At 60.4% G+C, this 23,528-nt stretch overlaps 1 protein-coding gene across 1 annotated transcript; it reads left to right on the forward strand.

Moving 5' to 3' along the window:
* The first annotated feature begins 5,159 nt into the window (after positions 1-5,159).
* Positions 5,160-23,104, forward strand: LOC309799653 (ATPase family AAA domain-containing protein 3). The gene is made up of 16 exons (XM_082613002.1): positions 5,160-5,445; positions 8,773-8,849; positions 9,469-9,570; positions 9,687-9,746; positions 10,218-10,287; positions 10,500-10,665; positions 10,835-10,904; positions 11,289-11,444; positions 11,955-12,011; positions 12,192-12,317; positions 12,504-12,628; positions 13,302-13,353; positions 13,678-13,748; positions 14,550-14,717; positions 15,756-15,864; positions 22,296-23,104. The coding sequence occupies exons 1-16, from the start codon at positions 5,244-5,246 to the stop codon at positions 22,443-22,445; spliced, it is 1,761 nt and encodes a 586-aa protein (XP_082469128.1). The 5' UTR covers positions 5,160-5,243; the 3' UTR covers positions 22,446-23,104.
* Positions 23,105-23,528: the final 424 nt, after the last annotated feature.

Here is a 23,528-nt window from a genome sequence, read left to right on the forward strand (position 1 = left end):
CCTAGTGGCTCAGTGACACACTAAAGACAAGTTGAGCTGTGAGCCCCTTCCCCCAAAACATGCCTCCAACCCCGAGAGAGGGCAGAGCTGCTGGAAGACGCACGCCCCCACCCCCCGGAAGAGGCTCCAGCCTTGCCTCATCTCTGCTGGACGCTGAGGCCCAGAGAGAGGAGCCCCACATCTACCTCCAGGCCAAGGAACGCCCCTCCTGGAAGCCCTTGTCTCGGAATTGCCGCCCTTGCATCATCCCAGGCAGTTCTTAAAGCTCTTGGAGTCTGGGCCACGTCTGGAAAGAGTCTTCAGGAAACAGCTTTGTCCTGGTCTCCACCCCTTCCCTCTACATCCCCTGACTCGCAGGCCCTGGCTCCGTGGTCCACTCTGGGTCTGGGGCCCAGGCTGAGGCCTGTAGGGACTTACACGTGCCACTTCCTAAGGCAACTACGAGCTTCTGGGAGCACCTGAAAGTCAGAAAGGGCCGTGCAAGAGGTTATGATCCACATGGCAGCCCAGGTCCATGAGGCAGGAGTGGGCCAGGCGGGGGAGGATCCTGGTGCTTCTAGGGAACCCCAAAGGGAGGCTCTGGGCGGGCACAGTTCTCACACCCACGAAGGTCGCTGCTGCTTCCTAACTTGACGAGGAGAAGCTAAGGATTTCCCCAAGGCTGCATGTCACACTCATCCCGTGTGGGGTCTTCCCTGCAGCCCAGGGCTTGCCCGACGGCAGGGAGCTGCGAGGGCCAGGTAATGGACAAAGGCTGTCTGTGAGAAGGCCAGATGGCTGCTGGGTCTGGATCAGGTCTCCGGAGGTGGGTGTCCAGAAGTGGGTGGTGCAGCCACTGGTAGCTCCCTGGAGCCTGAGCTGTTACCATGGCGACAGAAAGACATGGTGTCCGGCTGCTGTGTGAGACGTGTGTCCTCACAGCCTCCTGCTGTGGTGAGGGGGCAGCTCAGGAAGCTTGAGGCTGACAGCTATGTGTCTGCTTTTCTTCTGGGATGAAAAGTTTTCTTCCAACATCCATTAAAACAAAAATGCCAGTGGAAGTCATAGCTCCCCCTAGAGGTGAGTGTGGTGAGGAGGGGCCCCCGGGAGACCCTCCCCTGCAGGTCCCAGTCCTTGGGTGGGAGGTGGAGAGGGCAGGATGTGCTTCTGGCTGCTGGCCGCCGACAGAGGGCTCCCGGGCCGGAGCCCTTCTTGGGAAAGGAGAGGGCTGAGGTCTCCCAGGCAGGGGCGGGGTGAGGCGGTCGGGAACCCTGTTCACTGACATGTTCTCACCAGGAGTTAAAACTCCTGCCACTCATTGCTTATGTTTCAGAAGTGTCCGTGAATGCACCCATGACAAATCATATCGTCCTAGCCACAGACACTAAAGCCTCGCAGGAAGGACAGGCCCCCGTCCCCACCGGGTGCGTGCACGAGCACAGGGAGAGCAGTGGGTGGCCAGCGGCTTGCCTGAGCCCCTGACCACAGTGTCCACAGGAGCGGAGGCCATGACCACCTGGCTCTGGTGCCGCACGTGGGGTGCACAGCACTTCCCAGGGGAGGGGGTGAGAGCCACGAGCTTCTCAACTCGCTGTGGGCCTGGGGCCCCGGGCAGCTCCCAGTCCCACTTCTTTTTTTTTTTTTTTTTTTTTTTGCTGTACGCGGGCCTCTCACTGTTGTGGCCTCTCCCGTTGCGGAGCACAGGCTCTGGACGCACAGGCTCAGCGGCCATGGCTCACGGGCCCAGCCGCTCCGCGGCATATGGGATCCTCCCAGACCGGGGCACGAACCCGTATCCCCTGCATCGGCAGGCGGACTCTCAACCACTGCGCCACCAGGGAGGCCCTAGTCCCACTTCTTCACCAGGGCCAGCCCCTACTGGACGTGAGGGCACTGGAGGCCGGCCCCAAAGGCGCCACTGCCAGCCCCTCCCAGACGACCCCGGGGCTCCATCAGTGCCACAGGGCTTGAGCGACTTGCTTCCAAGGTCTGTCCAGACTACGCAGCTGACCCCACTCTTCTCCTGGGAAGGCAGAGGTCCCAGCTCAGCCCTTTAAGGGGCAGGCCAATGCTCACGGCATGTCTCCTGTCCTCAGCGTGGTGGCCAGGCAGCTGAGCGCCTGTGCTGAGGGTTCCCCCACTTTGCGTGCCGCGGGGGATGGCCTGGCTGTGCTGGCCTTCTGCTGGGTGGGCCTGTCGGTCCAGCTGGTGGGGAGGTGGGGCACGGCTCCAGGGGGGAGGAGAGAGCCGCTGGCTCGGGCCGGCTCGCCAAGAGCAAACACGATGCAGGAAAATGAGGCCCTGAGGCTCCGTGCTCCCTCCCCTCCAGCCTCTTCACCCTGGAGCCAGGATGGGAGGAGCTGCAGGGGCCCTACAGCTGCAGAGGGCTTTGGTGGGTAGGGTGGGGACCAGCAGCCGGAGGCCCTGCCCCGGGGGCTCAGGCCCAGGGGGACCAGGCCGAGCCAGCAGCCTGGGTTGGGGTTCCAGAGACTGGAACCAGCAGGTCCTTTTGGAGCCTGAAGAGAGAATGGGAATGGAAGGGGCCCAGCTGGGTGAGGGAGAGAGATCAGCCCCTGAAGGGCCAACTGTCCTAGGAGAGCAAGACCGAAGAGTGATGCTGGGGGGCTCCAGATTCAAGTGGAAAGGCGTCTGTCCCTGGGAGACAGTGGGCAGCTTGGGCAGCTGGTGTTGCAGCCTCAGTGTTGGGAAGTCCTGGGGCCTGACGGAAGGCCCCAGCCCCCCAAGGGTCTGGCCAGATGCCGGCGACTCAGGAACCACACCTGCTGCCCAGGCTCTGGGGGCAGAGTCCTCTGCACTGGGCCTGGGTGGGGCCCACTCTGCTCCTGCTGGCCTGGGCTCTCGGGGGCAGCTGTGTCCCCTCACCCTGGGCTGAAGGTCAGGCTGGAGGCCAAGCTGTCCACCTGCACCTTTAACTTCTGCAGTCTCTCCTCCAGGTCTTCAAAGCTGGAGGACTCCTTCAGAGAAAAAAAAACGTCCTGTGGGGAGGGGGGATGTTGGGGGAATCCCGTCAGCAAAACAGCACAGCATGGGCAGCTGAGAACCCCGCGTTTGTCAATTAAACATGAACACGTCAGGTAGAAAGCATCATCCTAATTCCGTTTTATTAACTTAGTGTCTTTAGGAAAGCTGTATCTGTCCTGCCTAGTGGCTTCCACCTAAGACTTTAAGTGACAAACACAAGTGGACCGGATATCCTGTGTGGTCCATTGGAAATCGGAAAGTGTGAGCAGCACTGCCCTGATGAGGGAACCTGGAAGGAACCCCTCCATCAAAGGGACGGAGTGCAAGCACCTAAATCTTAACAACTTAAGATTTCTGTTTTTCAAGCCAAGTTAAACGAAACTGACTTTTTTGTGAAGCTGACTTTAAAATATATATATTTATTTATTTGGCTGCCCTGGGTCTTAGTTGCAGCGTGTGGGATCTTTTATTTGTTGTTTGTTTGTTTTAGTTGCAGCGTGCGGAATCTTTAGTTGCGGCATGCGGGATCTTTATTTTATTTTTAAATGATAATTATTTAAAATTTTTTGTTATTTTTTTATTTATTGTGGCTGCGCTGGGTCTTCGTTGCAGCATGCGGGCTCTTTGTTGCAGCATGCAGGCCCAGTAGTTGGGGTATGTAGGATCTTAGTTCCCCGACCAGGGATCCAACCCAGGCCCCCTGCACTGGGAGCATGGAGTCTTAACTGCTGGACCACCAGGCAAGTCCCTGAAACTGACTTTTTAAACACAGAGCTTTATTTTCAATTATTCCTTGTCATACAAAAGTACACAAGCTTTCCAAATGCTGGCCTGTGGATGGAGCTAGAGAGTTGCCTGTGACCCAGGACCTCACTTCTCTTACCCATTTCTTCTTTATCCAGCGAAGCCAGCCCGGAGTTCTATTGGTTGTATGGTTTGTGGCTGGTCTGTAGAGACCTTGATGATGGCCAGTGAGGGACATCTTTGGTTTTTCTCTTGATTTGGGGAAACGAAACAAACAACAAACCCCGGACAAAATTATCTTAGAATTTTTTTGCCCTATATTTCTTCAGGCTTAAGATTAAGACTGTTTTCAATCTAGTGGAGAAACTCCGTATAATACTGGGAACTCAACAAATTCCATCAGGGAAAGAACGCAGGGGCAACTTAGATATTGGCCCAAGGAGCAAACTCGGCTAACTTTGGACACTGGGTTCTAGAGCAACGCTGGCCTCTGTCCATCCTTGTCTCCCTCTGCCCCAGGCGGTCCAGCCTGCACCTTGGTCCCTGAAGCAGGCACGTGGCCTCTGAGGGTTCCCAAGGAGAAACCTCACCAGGCAGTGACCGGAGCCAGGACCCCTGGGCCTTGAGGAGCTCTCCTTCCGCGAGGGCGCCCTCTGTGGGGTCTCGGGGGCTCTGCCGTCCCATACTTCTGGGGTTGCAGAGCTCTGTCCCTTCCCTTGGGAGCCACTTTACCTACAGCCACGGACAGCTGAGTTTTGCTGTGACGCCGAAGAGGAGGCTCTTCATTCTACTGACGGTTGCGGGAGATTGGCCGGGGCCGCGCTTCCGCTCTTCCATCATCTCCGTAGCACTGACTGTATGCGCTAGCACCGAGACCCACTAAGCACCGGGCCGGCTTGCCCCGCGCCGGGCACGCCCGGCCCGTGCTCCGCTGTCCGGGGGGCCGCTCAGCCCGCGGCGCCGGCGCCTGCTCTCGGGCCCGGTCCCCGGACCCCGACCCCGCGCGCGCCCCGGGCGGGGTCCTCCCCCGCCTATCGGCCGCCTCCCACACTCTTCCTCTCGTAGCCTCTCCCTCGGTCGGGACGCCGCGCATCAAGTGGCCTCGTCTCCAGCACTGGCCTCTCTGCGGCCCCGGGGGCCGGAACTCTGTGGGCGCCCATAGCAACGGGGTCAGTGTCGTTGCCACGCGGAAATGACGAACCCAAGGGCGCGCACGCGCCCAGACCCTCAATTTCGTCCCTGACCAACCCCGGTCACCTGGCACCTCGCCCCGCCCCCTGACGGCCTACCCGCTCCCCCACCGAGCCAGCTCCTGCAATCGCTGCAACGGTGCCGTGACGTCACGGTCCTCGCAGCCAATCCGAGGGCCGCGCGGGGGGGACGTGGACCACACGCGCATCCGTCGCCCGGGAGGAAGGGCCGCCGCCGCGCCTGCGCAGTCTCTGCCGCCGGCTCGCGGCGCGCGGACCGTTCTCTGCGCCGCACGCGTCCACACGGCTCCGGGTTCCGGCGGCGGCGGCGCGTGGAGCTCGCGAGCCATGTCGTGGCTCTTCGGCATCAAGGGCCCCAAGGGCGAAGGCGCGGGGTCGCCACTTCCCCTGCCGCCCGTGCAGCCCGGGGCCGAGGGCGGCGGGGACCGCGGCGCGGGGGACCGGCCTGCGCCCAAGGACAAATGGAGTAACTTCGACCCGACGGGCCTGGAGCGCGCGGCCAAGGCGGCACGCGAGCTGGAGCACTCGCGTGAGTGCGGGGGTGGGCGCGGACAGGGCGGCCGGGCGGCGGGCTCGGGGGCACGGTGCCCCTTTGTGGTCTGAGGGATCGAGCGGCGAGTGGCCGTCGGGGGGAAACCCGTCTCCAGCGGTAAGCCCGCCGGAGCCACCCTGCGTGCAGGGAGGTTCGGGATCCCCTGACCCTCTGGCATCTTCCCAGTTGCCACGCGTCCTTCAAGTGGGGAAACCGGTGCCTAGGGGACTCAGAGGGTACAGGCAGCAGCTGGCAGGGCTGCACCCTGGTCTCCAGTTACCGCCTCTTGCTGTCTGCACGTGGAACGGCCAAGGGTGGCCAGGTCGGGGATCCGTCCGTGGTGGTTGCTCGGCACTTTTCCGCTTAAGAAGGGAGACGTGTTTGACGGTTGTTGGTCTTAAGAGAAATAAAGCAGGTTTGCGTTTATCATTGGAGAAGGTTAGCGTTCAGGTAGGCGAGGTCTATAAAGCAGCCCTGGGCCAGTTGATGACCTTCCTGACCCAGGCCCTCAAGACATCAGCGGTGAGTGTACCTTCACTAAGCCCATGGGTTTTTCTCACAACCTTATTTTTTCTTGTGGCTTTAACAGTTTGTGTCAAGATCAAGATTAAGAGTCTGGAATATTAGCACATGCTGAGTAGATAACAGCTGAAAGAATACAGTGGCTCTTAAACTTTTAAGCAGAGGTTCTCTATTCTCAAAGAAGGCTTTATAGAGCAGTCTTGATGTGAGCAGACCTGAGCACAGTCTTCCTGTCTGGGGAGGGGGTGGCCTGGCACTTTGTGGCTCAGTCCTCCCCTTCCCGCTGGGGCCACGAGAACGTCCTGGGCAAAGGTCTCCAGCCTTTCTGGTTCTCAGATCCTGGGAGGGACATTCAAAACATGTGGCTATTTGGGCCTGGGCCCAGAACAGCCTGTTTCCTTAGGCCTAGCTGGAACACTCCCCTTTTCAGAGTGGGTGTTAAGTATATTAGATGTATTAGGTTTGCAAGATAATTTCAGTCATCACGCGATGATTGAAGAGAGGCTTGCAGAGGAGCTTGAGAGACAGTGGTTGGGCTTCAAGAAACCTCAGATGACGACAGACTTCTGACACGAGACCTAATTTCTTAGGTTTGTTGGGGGGGGTGGCCCATTCACTGTGCCCAGAATTTCAAAGTTTGCCTCCTTTTGGAACGTGAAGGCTGACTCCTGGCCTCTGAAACCCACACAGTTGTACAGGCCGGTGTGAATAGCCCTGGGTGTGTCTGAGGGTAGCAGCGACTTGCCGTCCGCTCCTGCCTGTGAATTGCTCCCAGGTCTCTTGCACCGGCTGCCCCAGAGCTCTTGCCCCAGGACATTCTCCACCTGGGTCCCCAGAGCCTTGGCCTCTGCGCCCCCATTTCCCCACCAAGCAGCACCTCCTGCAGAGTCCCCAGCTACCACCACCTAGAGGCATGGTCCACCCCACTGGCCTCCACATGCGGTGACACTGTCTCAAGTGTGGACCTACTTCATTTTCCTTCCATCCTTCCTGGCTTTTCTGCTGGCCAATGGGGGAGGTTTCACCCTGGGCTGCCGCCCCTTCTGTCCCCAAACCCTCCTTCCCAGGGTGCCTCAGCCCCTTCTGTCCTTAGTCCCTCTGCAGGCCTGTCTTCTGGAGATGCTCCCAGTTCACAGCCGGAGTGCCTGCCCTGGTTGGCCTGTACCCGCGCTTGTTCACCTCACTGCTCTCTCCACGCAAACCAGAGATGTCCCCGGCTGCTTCTTACAGCCTGACCACCGTCTGTGTCCTTCGGGGCCCAGCCTGATGCTACCCAGTTCCTCAGGTTTCCCAGGCCCTCCTTGGACGCCAGAGCAGCACATTTGGCCTTGAGCTGTGTGCTCCATGCGCGTACAGGGTGCCTGCCTGTGGTGGATGCGGTTAATGTGGCGGCTCGCACATCTCTCAGTGCAGGACGACTTCTAGGTGACAGTCATCATTGTCAGCACTGAGGTCGTAGCTTGTGATTAGGGGGGCTCGCGGGTGCCTGCGCTGAGCGATTTACGTGCTTTCTGCACCTCACTCCACGGGTCGGGGGAGGGAGCGCCCTGCTCCATTGGCAGGCAAGTGCTCGGAGCCGTCAGCCTACCTGCCAAAGGTCACGGCGAGAGTAAGCAGGCCAGCTGCAGGTCCTCCCCAAACTCTGAAGCCAAACCACGGGCCCCAGCCTACCTCAGCCCTAGAGCTTCCACCACAGGCCTAACACGTGCTTGGAGCCGGCGAGCCCCAGGGGTTACACTGTAGTCAGTGACGCAGGTGCTGCAGCTTGGGGTCCTGGGGTCTGCAGCTTACCTTGAAGGCCTCAAAAAATAAGAGAGACTGTGGTGGGGGGCCAGAAGGGTGGACGTGTGGGCAGCAGCCTGGGAGCGCGATAGCATCAGGGAGGTGGGCTCGTGGGGTCCCAACCTTCTCTCCGTGCTTTTATGTGTTAGAAAGCTTTTGTAGTGAAGCGTGGCGCACAGGAGAACCGTGTCATCACGGATCTGTTAAAGAGGCCCGACGTGCAGGCTTTTTTAGCGAGGAGAGCAGCGGACACCCACGTATTTCCACATGTGAATTCCCCTGAGGAAGAGAATACACCTGGAAGATGTCAGTCACACACACACGTGTTTCTAACATGTGGCCTGTGAAGAGCTGTCAGCCTGCGTGCATCGGCTTCTTTCTGGGTTTTGGTGTTTTGTTTTGTTTTTTTTTAAAACATTTATTTATTTGGCTGCACCAGGTCTTAGTTGCGGCATGCGAACTTGTAGTTGTGACATGTGGGCTCTAGTTCCCGGACCAGGGATCGAACCCGGGCCCCCTGCACTGGGAGCGCGGGGTCTTAGCCACTGGACCACCTGGGAAGTCCCTTCTTTCTGGTTTAATCCTCGTTTGCCCCTTACTCACGTTCTCGCCTGCCTGTGCTCGCCTGTCTGTGAATCAGTAACAGGTATCAGAGGCTCAGAAAAAATGTTTGCACTGGAAAAATAAAGGACATACTAGCCACAGGCTTGCTTTTTGTTTAATGGGGAACCGACCACCATGTTGACCCTCCTGCTGTCAACAGGCGGGCGGGGGACAGCCTCTCTGATGGAACCCTTTGGAGTGTGACAGTCCCCTGGGGGCAGACCTCGCACACACGCTTTCCGCTGAGGATAGAGCGTACACAGGTGGCCCTTAGAGGGAGGGGTGGCTGAGCAGGTCCGACCAGGGTGGCCACGCGTGCGCTCAGGTCGAGGTGGGCTGTGGTGTCCCCGAGCAGCCCCTGGCACTCGTGAACACTCGCCCGGTGTCCTGATGCCCACACACCTGCCCCCGCTGCAGGACATGCCAAGGAGGCGCTGAGTCTGGCACAGATGCAGGAGCAGACGCTTCAGCTGGAACATCAGGCCAAGCTCAAGGTGAGTGTGGGTGTGGTGCTGGCAGAGGTGGGCTGCAGCCCCGAGGCTGAGGGGCTCCCGGACAGACAGAACATGGGCGGTGGGTGCAGCACCTCCCTCTAGGATTTGAGGGAAGCGGGGATCAAAGACAGGTGTGTGGCCTGAGTTTTGCACAGAACTATCTGGAAGGGCAGATGTGGGTGAGCAGTCTGGTCTCTCCGAGGGGGGACTCCTGCCGTCACTCTGAGCACGTAGTGAGCGAGTGTAGGAAAGGCACAGGCTCTACCCTCCACCACGGGCTGTTGTGAAGCGAATCAGAAGGCGAGCACGTGGCATGAGCCCAGCGGAAACGGTGTAGGGGGCTGGGGGAGTGACAGGCGCCCCAGGAGACCGTCTGGCTGCTTTGGGGCCTGGCCCCGTCCGTTGTCCTGGCTTCTCTCTGCCTGTGGGTCTGGGTCCTCCCGAGCCTAGGTGAGGCTACAGCTGAGTGCCCACAGGCCTGTGGGGTGCAGACCAGGCTCCATCCCTGCCTGGGGGCTGCACAGCCTGTCCGGCTCCTTTGGGGCCCACGCAGGGGAAGGGCGTCGGGGCGGGAGGCCTGTTCGGGCCCTGGGCTCAGGGCGGCTGGTGTGTGGCGCAGGAGTACGAGGCCGCCGTGGAGCAGCTGAAGGGCGAGCAGGTCCGTGTGCAGGCCGAGGAGCGGAGGAAGACCCTGAGTGAGGAGACCCGGCAGCACCAGGCTGTGAGGAGGCGGGGCTGGGGAGGCGGGCGCTCCTCGTGCCCCACGCCCGCGGAGTCCCACCCTGGACCTTGGCTTCTGTGCCTGGGCCGTGTCCACACCGCCCTTTCCCTCCCTAGAGGGCCCAGTACCAGGACAAGCTGTCCCGGCAGCGCTACGAGGACCAGCTGAAGCAGCAGGTGAGCCCTGCCCGGCTGCCTGTCTTCCCCGAGGGCGTGGACGTCCCTTGGGGTGGGTGGGGGCCAGAGTCTGGGGTCCGCCCGGCGGTAACCACTGTGTTGGAGGGGTGGGCATCTACCCGCGCCGCCCCGAGGGTCTCCCGGGTGGGACCCTGACTGACGGGTCTGCGGGGGGCATTCAAACGTCGAGCCTGTTGTGGGCATTTTAGCTTTTAAATTAAACAGTCCAGCAAAAAGCCTGTTTTGTGAGGACAGCTGTGGGTCAGGGCTGCTCTGGGGCCGAGCTAGGCTGGGGGCGCGGCTCCTCCATCGGGCCGTGCAGCCTGCAGGCCTCAAGGTGACCGTCCCCTGGGGTCGGAGCCCCTGGGGCGATGGGGACATCTCTGAGGCCGGAGCAGCTAACCTGTTGGTGTGATGCTAACTGTTTCCTAATCTTGAAGCCCTTCCCTTCTCCCTGTGCCTCCTATTCAGCAACTTCTCAACGAGGAGAACTTACGAAAGCAGGAGGAGTCCGTGCAGAAGCAGGAGGCCCTGCGGCGAGGTAGGGCCCCGGCCTGGGGGGAGCCCCTGGGCCCAGGGCCACGGGCCTTGCTTTAGGTCCTTTGCTTCCCAAGCAGCATGAAGCAGCGGGCGTGCTGAGACCCTTGGGAGAGCGGGGTCGGGGGGTACCCTGGGCTTGCTCTTCATCCCCAGCCCTGGGTCGGGGGGCCGTGGGCTGCAGGCTGAGCGCTGCTGCCCGCTCTCCCTGGGCAGCCACCGTGGAGCGGGAGATGGAGCTTCGACACAAGAACGAGATGCTACGGGTGGAGGCTGAGGCGCGCGCCCGGGCCAAGGCTGAGCGCGACAATGCTGACATCGCCCGCGAGCAGATCCGCCTGAAGGCTGCTGAGCACCGCCAGACCATCCTGGAGTCCATCAGGTGAGGACGTGCCCAGCGGGCATGCTCTTGCCCCTTCCCCTGAGCAGGCACCCCACTACTCCCCTGGCCGGTCCTTCTGCGGTGACTTTTGGGGCTGACCTTGGAGCCTGGGCTAGGCGCACGGGCACAGCCCGATTCCTTCCCGGTCATGCCACTGCTTCCCCTGCAGGACGGCTGGCACCGTGTTTGGTGAAGGATTCCACGCCTTTGTGACAGACTGGGACAAAGTGACAGCCACGGTAAACAACGCTGCCGTTTTCCTTGTGGTCTCTGTCACGTGTCGGGGCGTCTGCTGGCCATGAGAGGCGTCTGGCGCTCTGAGCGTTCACAGACCTACGGCTGAGGCGGTCGCTGCTCCCGCACCCCCCACTGCCACTGTAAAGCCACAAGTGACGCAGCCTTTGGGTTTGGGGCGCTCGGAACAGCTCAGTGTTGGCCCTGGTGGGGCTGGGAGAAGGGTGTGGGGGGGGTGCCGGGTGTCCGTTTCATCTCCGCACGAGTGCCTGAGGCCCTTTGGAAAGGTACTGGTGGGGCCCAGCTGAGACTCAGGGAGCTGGTGGGGGAGCCCCTCTCTTCTGCTGGGGACGGGGTGGGCGCCACCTGCCTCCTCTGCCCTGTTCCAGGTGGCTGGGCTGACGCTGCTGGCCGTTGGCATCTATTCCGCCAAGAACGCCACGTCGACCATAGGGCGCTACGTGGAGACCCGGCTGGGGAAGCCGTCCCTGGTGCGGGAGACCTCTCGAATCACGGTGCTGGAGCTGCTGAGGCACCCCGTGCAGGTAACCGCGGGCCTCCTGGGTCCGGGTGGCCTCACAGCCGAATCGCACACGTGGCCCCTCCCCCTTTTACCCAAATGCTGCCCCGTCCTCCTGCTCGCCGACGGGCATGTGGCTTTGTCTTCTTGATGCTGTCCCTCTGGCCCCGTGGCGTCAGCCCTGTGGGGACCCGCACACCGGTCCGCTCCGTCCCTCCGTGGGTCTGTACGCCTGACCGTCCCCCTGGGTGGACTGGAGGTTGTATACAAACTTCTGGGGCTCCAGCAAGCCATCTTCCCGTAAGAGAAGTTGCTGGAAGCAGCCCGGTGTCGGCTGCCTTCCTCAAGGGGAGCCAGGCTTCCTGCCTGGCAGGGGTGCTGTGCACCCACGGGCCGCGCTGTGGGCCGTCGCTAGAGGTCAGTGTCGCTGACAGTCTCCCCTGCCGGCCTTCTCCAGGAAAGCTGGTAACGCGTGTTCTGGGGTGGCTGCACCGTGGGCGCCGCCGTTGACCCTGATACCCCCCGCGCCCCGCAGGTCAGCAGGCGGCTCCTCAGTAAGCCTCAGGACGCGTTGGAGGGCGTCGTCCTCAGCGTAAGTGGGGCTGCCTGTCCCTGGGACCTTCCCGCCTGGGCGGGGCTGCTCGACCTTCCTGGAGTCCGGTTTGCTGGCTGAGCCCCAGCTGGGGAGAGGCGGCCTCTCGCGCAGACCCAGGCGCTCAGGAGGGATGGACTCAGCAGCAGAGCGTCCCCAAACCTCCGTGTCCCCTGGCAGCCCAGCCTGGAGGCTCGTGTGCGGGACATCGCCATTGCCACAAGGAATACCAAGAAGAACAGGAGCGTGTACCGGAATATCCTGATGTACGGACCACCTGGCACTGGCAAGACACTGTTTGCCAAGGTGAGGGCACAGTCGCCAGGGGCTGCGGAGTCTCACCAGGGAGAGGTGCCGTGGGCAGGGGACACATGGGAGGCGGCCGCTGCCCAGCTCTTCCAGGCAGGGCGTCTCCCTACATGCGGTCTGGCCCCCAGCGACCGGGGAGGTGGGGTGGAGGGCAGATGGTGTTAAAGTGCCTTTCCCACCCAGAAACTCGCGCTGCACTCAGGCATGGACTACGCCATCATGACGGGTGGGGATGTGGCCCCCATGGGGCGGGACGGCGTGACCGCCATGCACAAGGTCTTCGACTGGGCCAATACCAGCCGGCAAGGGTGAGCCGGGTGCCTCCTGGGTGGCCCTGGGGCTCCTGCTGGGAAGGGGGGTGGTGACTTCCCCCACAGCCTGTCCCCAAGGTCCAGGAGCCTCTTGGTCCCAGAGACTTTATTTTTTGCTGCGTTAGGTCTTCATTGCTGCGCGCGGGCTTTCTCTAGTTGCGGCGAGCGGGGGCTACTCTTCGTTGTGGTGCGCGGGCTTCTCACTGTGGTGGCTTCTCTTGTTGAGGAGCACGGGTTCTAAGCGCATGGGCTTCAGTAGTTGTGGAATGCAGGCTCAGTAGTTGTGGTGCACGGGCTCAGTAGTTGTGGCTCGTGGGCTGTAGGGTGCAGGCTCAGTAGTTGTGGCACGCAGGCTCAGTAGTTGTGGCTCATGGGCTTAGTTGCTCCGCGGCATGTGGGATCTTCCTGGACCAGGGCCTGAACCCGTGTCCCCTGCATTGGCAGGCGGATTCTTAACTACCGTGCCACCAGGGAGGCCCAGTCCCAGAGACTTTAAAACGTTTAACACAAGGGGTCACCAGCCTGTTTTTAGTTACTTTCTCATGACACTGGCACTTGACACACCCCCGTCTGCGGCCAAGGTCTGGGTCCCGGTGGGGGCAGCGCGAGGTTTGGGGTTCCCATGGGGCCGCGCCCTGCCTGCCTCCCTCACGTGGCCCTGCCCTTGCAGCCTCCTGCTCTTCGTGGACGAAGCAGATGCCTTTCTCAGGAAGCGAGCGACTGTGAGTGTCCGGAGGCCGCCCTCTGGCCGGGGGAGCAGGCAGGGCGGGCGGGGAGCTGGCAGGGCGGGCGGCCTGGGCCGCGGCATCTGCACTTCCTAGGAAGGTCACCGGGAACCTGCTCCTCAGCTGCGCTTTCTTCGTCCATTTAGTTCGAAAAGTGGAAGTTTAGCGTCTTTGGAGTCAAGCTTCAGCCTTCAAATTTAGATTCATTGTGTCGTGGATGAGCGGGGGCTGCGCCTTTCCGCGGAGCCTTTCCTTAGCGCCCCTGTGGCTGCCTGTAGAACTCCGGCGTGCGGACCTGACGCTGCACTTTTCTCTGCGCAGGAGAAGATCAGCGAGGACCTCAGGGCCACCCTGAACGCGTTCCTGCACCGGACGGGCCAGCACAGCAGCAAGTGAGCAGAGCCCCGGTGCGGGGCCGTGGTTCTGCCTCAGCTCACGCGGCTGCCACGGGGCGGCCGACCGAGCAGGCTCACGCCTGACCCACGTGGCCGGACGCACTGGGATGGCCGGTGGGGCGCCGTGGGGCGTCTGTGGAGCTGCGGAGACAATGTGCTGGGGTCTCTGAGGCAGCGCCGAGGGGCACAGGCGCGTCCACAGGCCACTGCCCTGGGCTCAGGCCCTGGGCATTTCCGGCTGCCCATGAGATGCGTTGTCAGGGGCTCACCCCACAGCCAGGGGCCCCAGGTCGCAGGTTGCCCTAGGATTGGGCTGGCCCTTCTGAGCCCCCTAACCTTGCTTCTCCATGTGGGTGAGGCCTCTCCAGCCTCCTGCCCGCTGGTGGCATCTAGCCCTGCCGGTCAGCCACGTGGCTGCCACACCAGACCCACGAGCCTTGCCCACTGCAGCTGCTGCCGGCGGAGACCCTACCCCCACTGAGACCCCCAGGGACGTGTTCCTGCTGAGTTGGCACCTCTGCTTAGCTGAACCCCAGGCTTCAAGACCCCAGCGCTTGGTGTGGGAGGGGCAGGGGTCTGTCTCAGACCTGGGTCCCTGGGTCCCCGTCCCTCCTGCACACAGGGAGGCTAACATGGCTGGGCCACCCACCAGTCAGGGAGAAGCATGAGCTGGGGCGAGACGGGGAGGGACGGGAGGCAGAGGGCAGCGCCGGTGCGGCGGGGTCTCGCGTGTTAAGAGGCCGTGCGGCGGGTTCGGCTGGCCCGCAGCCCTGAGCTCTCGCCGTGTGCCGGCTGCAGGTTCATGCTGGTCCTGGCCACCAACCAGCCCGAGCAGCTTGACTGGGCCGTCAGTGACCGCATCGGCGAGATGGTCGGCTTCGACCTGCCGCGGCGAGAGGAGCGGGAGCGCCTGGTGAGAATGTATTTTGACAAGTATGTTCTTAAACCAGCCACAGAAGGAAAGCAGTAAGTGTCCCCGCCGCCACGGCCGCTCCCTGCCCGTCCCCCTGCCCCTGGGTTTCACGTGTGGGGTCACGACCGCCCATCACGGGAGGCGCTGCCCCGTCCTGCCTTTGAGACGCTCAGATCCAGGCCGCAGTCAGGCCCTGGCAGTGACGGGCTGTGACGGCCCATTTCTGGCCTTGCTGAGCCCCCCTCCGGGGCCCCTCCCCGGCACACAGCGGGGCCCACCAGGTCGGGGGTGCCCTCCCTGCTCGTCCATGCCCTCTCTCACCGTTCTCGGGAGCGCTCCAGATAAGCCAGCGCTGGTCTATTTGTAACCCTCTCCGGGGACCAGATCTCAGCCCCACCGACCTGGTTCCCGCCTGGCGCTGCCGAGCCGTCTTCTGTTCTGCAGCGGGCTTTGCCTGCCCCTGCCTCCCGTCTGTCAGCTGCCCCCAGGCTCTCTTATCTGGGTCTCTTTTCCCTTTTGCCCCTGGCTGGCCCCAGCCCCCCGCCTCCAGCTCTCCATGGCGCATCCTAGCCCAGCTGCAGCCTAGACACTGCACGCAGCCTGAGGTTCTGAGGACGTTTTGAGTCTGAGCAGGCTCTCTTGGGCCTTCAGCCAGGCCTGACTGGGCCTGGGATCCATCTGCAGGGGCGGGATTAGGAGTCCGGCTGCTGTCTGAGTGCTGGGCGGGGTCCCTGCCCCCAGGCAGGCGGTGGAGCTGGGAACAGGCCCCCGGAGCTCCTCCGTTCTCACACAGAGGCCCCACGGCCGCCCCTGAGCCCAGCATGTGCCCCGCCCGGGCCCCGTCTTGGGCTCCACGAGGAAGGGACATATGCCCAGCAGGGTAGGAAGGTGGAACGGCCAGACCTGGCCCCAGCAGTGGACGTTGGGCAGGGGGTAGCTCATTAAAGTGAGGGGGTCGGACGTGTCCCGCCTGGGGTTTCCCAGCATAGGCTCCTGCTCTCCATCTCTGTGGGAGCCTGGGTCCCTCACAGGCCTCTGCTCTGGCCCGGCTCCTGCGGGCGCCCAGGCATCACTTGGGAACTCTTTACCAGGCGCTTGAAGCTGGCCCAGTTTGACTACGGGAAGAAGTGCTCAGAGATCGCACAGCTGACGGAGGGCATGTCGGGCCGGGAGATCTCCCAGCTTGCTGTGGCATGGCAGGTGAGCTGGGGATGCGCCCCGCAGGCCAGAGCCCGACCGAGCCAGGGACCCTCAGAGTTGTCGAAAGGTGACTGGGCTGGCACCTGCACCTCCCCCCGACCAGGGTGTTTCTGAGTGATTTTCTGCACAGACGTGACATGATGCCCTCCCTTCCCGCCACCACCCTCCTCTGCCCCCCGCAGCAGGGAGGATGGGCCAGGGCCGTCCATGGCTTGGCATATTATGGTCCTTCCCATTGTCATTCTGGCCCAGGTCAGACGTGGCCCTCTCAAATCAGCAGCATGGCCGGTGGTCATCAAGCTCAGTGTCTTAGGAACCTGGGCTTTGTCCCAAGCTGGGGCCCAGGACAGTTGGCACAGCAAACTGCAGATGGGTGGAGGGTCCGGGGGACACAGCCTGGGCCAGGGATGGAGCATCTGTGAGCTGTCAGTGGGCTCGTGCGAGGGCTCAGGACGTGAGGAGCCAGGAGGCCACTGAGCTGACGAGGAGGCAGGCGTCTCCTTCCCGGCCCCAAGAGGGAGACCGCTGCCTTCAGGACTGTCTGCGGGGGCGTGAAGGCCTCAGGTGTTCTGGCTTTTTGGATGGGTTTGCTGAGCCCTGAGGGCCTGAGGACAGCTGGACCACGGGAGGTGATTCCATCTTCACCCTGTGGCTCAGGGCACACAGGCCAGAGTGGCCCTTGTCATTCCCAATACCCAGGCTTTCATCTGAAACATCCCAGCAGTGGTTCCACGGGTGCCCAGGGCAGGGAAGCCCATTGACCCCCAGGAGCCTTGGGTGCAGCCATTCAGAACAAGTTTCCCCGTGGTCCTTGCCAGGTGGAGGGTGCTGAGTGGCTCATGTCTGTGGCCACGTGACAACCTGGCCACTGTCAACTTAGCATGAATGCTAAGTAGACATCTGCTTGGATTTGAACGTCCTTGCCCAGATACACAGGGGGGCTGTATTAGTCAGAATGAGCTACGTCATGCTGCTGTGACAGACAGCCCCAGATTGCAAACTCTGTCCTCGGGTGAGTCACGGTGCCCTGCTCCAGGCTGGCCTCACTCAGGAACCAGGCCTCATGAGGTTGGCTGTGTCCACGACCAACAAAGTGGCAAACAGGGTGTCTTAGCCTGGGCGGCCGTGACAAAATGCCACAGCCAGGCGCTTGAACAGACATTCATCTCATGGTTCTGTAGGCTGGAGGTCCCAAATCAGGATGCCAGTGAGGGGGGTTCCGATGCGGGTCCACTTCCCGGCTGCCAGCCAGCCGCTTTCTTGCTGTGTGCTCGTGCAGAGCCCTTGGGGGTATCTTCGTACAAGGACGCCAGTCCTGTAGGATCAGGGCCCCACCCTTAGGACCTCACCCAACCTGAATCGCTTCCTTAGAAGCCCCATCTCCACGTGCAGCCACACTGGGGGTTAGGGCTTCAGCGTGAACTCGGGAGTGACAAATGCTCAGTTCCAGTGGCACCCAGTCCCAGTGGTGGGAAGCGCCCTGGCGCACCTCCCCTCCCCCGCCCTGCCCTCCCAGGGGACAGGCCTGTGTGTGCCTGTGTGTGGGGAGCTGAGGGTAGTGGACCCTGCACGCGCATGGGACGGTGAGCGTCTGCGCGTGGAGGCCCAGAGCCCGTGGGTGCTCTCCCTGTGTGTCCAGTCCCTGGGCAGCTGGGCCCTGGGCATGTCTGCTCGTCCCCACCCCCACCCCCTGCGAGAGAGGGCCAAAATGCCTTGGGGGTCCCACCGCCTGGGACAGGACGTGTCAGTATGTCCCCTTGGAGTTTCTTCCCTGTGGCCCCAGGTGCATGGGGCTGGGCTGCTGTGGTGGCTCCTGCCCACCCTCCTCCTCCCTCTGGGCTGAGCAGCCGGGGACCCATGCACCTGCTCCCTGAAGCCCACCTGCTGGTGTCCCATGGACCCCACTGCAGCTGCCACCCCCGTGCAATGGTTTTGTCAGTGCAAGTCCGTGCTTCGTACCCTGCAGCTACCTATCATGGGGACCTACTGTTTTTTTTTTTTTTTTTTAACATAAAACTCATTATTTTAACCTTTTTTTTTTTGTTTTTTTTTTGGCGGTACTCGGGCTTCTCACTGTTGTGGCCTCTCCCGTTGCGGAGCACAGCCTCCGGACGCGCAGGCTCAGCGGCCATGGCTCACGGGCCGAGCCGCTCCGCGGCATGTGGGATCCTCCCGGACCGGGGCACGAACCCGTGTCCCCTGCATCGGCAGGCAGACTCCCAACCACTGCGCCACCAGGGACGCCCTGTTTTAGCCATTTTTAAACGCACAGCGCTGGCATTGAGCACGTTCACATTGTTGTGCAACCATCATCACCATCATCTCCAGAACTTTCTCTTCTTCCTGAACTGAAACCCTGTCCCCGTTAGACACTCACCCCCTCCCCCAGCCCTGGCCCCCACCCTCCTGCTTCCTGTCTCTGAGTGTGATTCCTCCAGGGACCTGATGAGGGCTCACGCAGGATTTGTCCTTTTGTAACTGGCTTATTCACTGAGCACAGTGTCCTTGGGGTTCATGTGTGTTGGAGCAGGTGTCAGTCTTTCCTTGTTGGGCTGCCTGATACCCCAGAGTGCGGTGGATGCCCCTTGCACACCATCCAGCTGTGGATGGACACAGGCTGTTTCCACCTCTTGGCTGGTGTGAATAGTGCTGCCGTGAATGGGTTTAGCCTTCTTGCAGTTTTGTCGGGCACGTTCTCACAAGTGGACTGGCTGGTCACACGGTAGTTCTGCGTCTGCTTTCTGAGGAGCCTCCGGACTCTCTTCCGCAGCAGTGGTGCACCTGCGTCCCCGGTTCCCCATGTCCTCGCCGACACTGGTTTCTGTGTTTTGATGGCGGCCACGGGTGTGAGGTGGTGTCTCGCTGTGCCGTTGATCCATGTTTCCTGGTGGTCAGCGATGCTGAGCGTCTTGTCATGTGCCTGTTGGCCGCGTGTGTGTCTTCCTTCGAGAGAGGTCTGTTCGAGTCCTTTGACCTTTTTTGAACTGGGTTGTTTGAGGTTTTCTTGTTGTTGAATTGTAGGGGTTTTTTATGTATTCTGGATATTAACCTTGTATCAGATAGTAGTTTGCAAACATTTTCCCCTTTTCTGCGGGTTGCCTTTTTTACTCTGTTGATAGTGTCCTTTGAAGCACAAAAGTTTTTAATTTTGATGAAGTCCAATTTTTATCTAATTTTTTCTTTTGTCTCCTGCTTTTATTGTCAGCCAAAAAGTCATTGCTAAATCCAATGTCTGGAAGCTTCTCCCATCTGTTTTTGTCTACGAGGTTTATAGTTTGGGGTGTTATGTTTAGATCACTGATCCATTTAGAGTTGATTTTTGTATATAGGGTACAACTTTGTTCTTCTGTATGTGAATATCCAGTTTTCCCAGCACCATTTGTTGAAAAGACTGTTGTTTCCATTCAGTGATCCCAGCATCCTTGTTGGAGGTCACTTGACCATATGTGAGGGTTTATTTCTGGGCTTTTTGTTCTGTTCCACTGGCCTGTGTCTGTCTTAGTGCCAGTACCACACTGTCTTGATCACTGTAGCTTTGTAGTAGATTTTAAAATCGGGATATGTGAGACTTCCAACATATTCTTATTGAAGATTGTTTTGGCTGCTTGGGGCCCCTTGAGATTGCATATGAATTTTGGGGTGGATTTTTTTTTTTCTGCAAAAAACATCATTGAAATTTTGATAGGGATTGCATTGAATCTGTAGATTGCGTTGGGTAGTACTGACGTCATAACGACGTTGTCTTCCAATGCATGAACGCAGATATTTTTCTATGTTTTCACGTCCTTAATTCTAGCAACATTTTCTAGTTTTCAGTGTACAAGGCTTTCACCTTCTTAGGTAAGGTAATTCCTAAGTACTTTATTCTTTTCGATGGTGTTGTAAATAGAATTGTTTTCTTAATTACTTTTCCAATTATTCAGTGTTACTGTGTAGAGACACAAATGGTTTTGTGCATTAATTTTGTGTCCAGCAACTTTGCTGAATTTATTACTTAGGGTTTACTATATATAGTAAGATCATATCACCTGCAGACAGTTAATTTTACTTCTTCCTTAACAGTCTGGATGTCTTTTATTTCTTTTTTTTTTGCCTGATTGATCTGTCTACAATTTCTAGTTCTCTGTTGACTAGAAGTGGTGAAAATGGGCATCCTTGCCTTGATCCTGATCTCAGAGGAAAAGCTTTCAGTCTTTCACCATTGAGATGATGTTTGCTGATGTTTTCTTATATGGCTTTTATCAGGATGAGGAAATTTTCCTCGTATTCCTAGTCTATTGTTTGTTTGTTCGGCTGCGCTGCACGACTTGCGGGATCTTAGTTCCCTGACCAGGGATCATACCCGGGCCCTCGGCAGTGAAAGTGTGGAGTCCTAAGCCCTGGACTGCCAGGAAATTCCCCCTTGTTTATTGTTTTCATCAAGAAACGGTGTTGAATTTTGCCAAATGTTTTTCTGTATTAATTGAGACGATCAAGTGGTTTTTGTCCTTCATTCTGTTAATTACTTACCTAGGTTGATTTTTCCCTAGGTGAACCATCCTTGCACTCCAGGAAAAATATCCCACTTGGTTGCGGTGTATAATCCTTTCAATATACTACCAAGTTTGGTTGTTAGTATTTCGTTGAGGGTTTTGCATCAGTTTCCACAGAGGGTCTGGGTCTGTGTGGTGTTTTGTCTGGTTTTAGTATCAGGGTGATGCTGACCTCAGAGTGAGTTAGGAAGTGTTCCTTCCTCTCCAGTGTTTGGAAGAGTTTGAGAAGGATGGGTGTTAGTTCTCCTTTGAGCTTTTTTCAGTGAATTTTTTTGTTTTTGAATAATTCCAGGTTCACAGAAAAGTCACAAGGCTAGCACAGCTCCCTCCACACTGTGGCCGTCTCACCACATCCCTCGATTCCACCTCAGACGTGGTCTCTCCCAGAACCCACCCAAATGCCCATGACATTCAGTCCTCCTGTCTTGGGCTTCTCTGGGCTGTGACAGTTCTCAGACGTCCCTTGTTTCTGACGATCCCGGCAGTTTTGAGGAGTGCTGTAGGACGTCCCTCGTTGGGTCTGTCTGATAGCTTTCTCATGAGTGGACTGGGATTGGGGGGTTTTGGAGGAGACCAGAGGTGAGGGCCCCTTCTGGTCACATCGTATCAGGGGGCACCAGACATCCACACGACATCACAGGGATGTTGGCCTGGATCCCCTGGTTACCGTGGTGCCCACCTGGCTTCTCCGTGGTAAAGTCGCCACACACCCTCTACCTGCCCCTCCCCACCAGGGACCCCCTCTGGCTGCCACCCCACCTCAGCTGCTTTGCAGAACTCGGGCTCCTCACGGGAAGCCTCAGGGACCGCCCCTCCCTCCACAGCTTCAGCCAGGCGCTGAGGACAGCCGTGTCCCATGGATGGGGCCAGCCTGAGGGAGCAAAGTGACTGGTCATCTCGGATGGTGGGAACTTGCTCCCTGTGTCCTGCGTGGGCTGAGGCTCCTAGGGACCTAGAGAGAAACAGTGGGACTGGCTTGGGCTCCCTGCTCGGTGGACACCTGACACATGTCAGAGCCACAGGCTAGGTGACGGGAAGCAGATGGGGCACTGGGTCACCCAGGAGGCGTGCAGCCTGGCCAGAGGTGACCTGCCTTGGCAGCTGAAGTGCTGTGGACCACACTGGGGCCCGATGAGCCGAACTTTGGTTACCCTGCCCACTTGCACGGCCGGGGAGCCTGGGTGTTGCGGGTGCAGAGTGCCGCCGGCAGCTTGGACTGCCGCAGCCCGCGGTTCTGGGAGAACCATCTGCAGACGGTGGGGCCCCGGGTGCTCTGCGTGGAGGGCAGTTTGGCTCCGGGGGCCCTGCCTCTCCTCGGTGACTGCGTGGCCTGTGGAGGTTCTGTTGGCTGCTCCCTGGCCCTGTGCGCGGCCCTGCTGTCCACGGGGCAGGGCCCTCCGCTCTGCGGTTGGGGTCTGGGCTGCTCCCTGACAGCGGGCCTCTGGGTTTCTCTTCTTCGAAAGCCACTGAGAAAACCAGTGGATCAGGCAACACGGGCGCCAGCCGGGGACGCGGGCAGGGCCCCAGGGGTTGCAGGGGTGGCGGCCGCTCTGGGCTGCAGGGTCGCCTGTGAGCACGTGTGTGCTGCCGCATGTCGGCGTGCGCCTTCTGCTGAGCGGCCAGGCCCCTCCTGCAGCTGAGCGCAGGCCCGGGAGAGCAGCCCACGCTGTGCCCCCACCTGGCCCTGCCCCAGAGGAGTTGGGTTCTGGAGGGCGTCTCCACGGTGGGTGGCAAGTGTAGCAAGGATGGGGCTGGCCAGACTGCCTTGTCCCTGGGTCAGGCCCTGGCCTACACGGGTGAGTGGTGACTGGTGGGCCCTGAGGAGCCTCAGGCTGAGGCCCTTCCCCCACGCGGGCAGCCCCTCTGCTGCCCTGCTGCAGTGCTCTCTTCCCCTGCCAGGCCATGGCATATGCCTCTGAGGATGGGGTCCTCACTGAGGCCATGATGGACGCCCGGGTCCAGGATGCCATCCAGCAGCACAAGCAGAAGATGCAGTGGCTGAAGGCAGAGGGGAGCCGGCTCCTGCTCCCAAGTTCACAGGCCGAGTGAGCCGGGCCTGGACACCTGCAGCACGCTGACCAGGTGGCGTCGCCAAGAAGAAACACCCAGGTGCCCCGGCTCCCAGCGGACGTGGTGACACCACACAGCCGCCCCCGTTCCGGCGTGTGTAATCTTCCTCTGGTCAGGCCCAGGGCGGCAGGGCAGCATTAAAGGCCTCTGCTCGGGACCAGCTGCGCCGTGCAGCCTTGAGGTGGAGTTGGTTCCCCTGACCCCCCAGCTGCCCCCAGGACACTTGTGGGAGACGTGTCCCTCCAAGCCCGGCCCAGACGGGGGGCAGGCACTGTCCGCCATGCCCGGGGTAGCGGCCAAGCTGGCAGCACAGCTTCCCAGGCAGATGCTGCAGCTGTGACCACCAGTAGGGGGCCCGGCCAAGGGAAGGGACCTGACCTTGCCCAGTCCCTCCCAGGGCCAGAACCGAGCCCACGATGAGCAGAGCTGGCCTCCGTGCAGCCCGGCGTGCCCGCCGCCGTCCTTGGGAGGGCAGTGCCCTTGAGGTCTGTGAAGCCGGGTGCCGAGCACCAGCCCACCAGCCCGCGATGGCCCAGGGTGTGCGGAGCGGGGGTGCTGCCCAGCCCGCGGAAGCCGAAGCTCTCCCGGGTTGGAATTGGGGGTCTTTTTATCCAGAATCTAATAAAAACTGACAGATACGTCTCAGTGTCTGTTTCATGGCTGATGTGCGGATCCCTGGGTCAGAGGTGAAAAGAAGAGGCGGAGGCTGGAGCTTTCTGGAGAATTTACTGACCAGCAGGGGTGGGAGTCACAGTGAGGCGCCCGACCGGGGCTGCCGCCGCGGGGCTCAGGAGCCTTATTGCTGGGCCCGGGCCTCCCCCGGACCCCTGCCCGCGCCCCCACTGCGGGCCGCGGACACACACGCCTCATGCACGTGCTCCCGTGTGCAGACGTGGGCGCACCCAGCTCCCGGCCGTGCTCCCCTCCGGCAGAACTGGCTCCGGCTCCGGAAACCAGACGGACGGACGGAGAGACAGACGCGGGCGCACAGGAAGTCGCCGGTTTCCAGCGGCGGACGTGGTCCTGGGCTGGGCGGGCAGTACCACCCGCGACCCCGGTGCC

The sequence above is a fragment of the Mesoplodon mirus genome, assembly GCF_964341445.2.
Source record: "Mesoplodon mirus genome assembly, chromosome: 3".
In the NCBI taxonomy this organism is placed as follows: Eukaryota; Metazoa; Chordata; class Mammalia; order Artiodactyla; family Ziphiidae; genus Mesoplodon; species Mesoplodon mirus.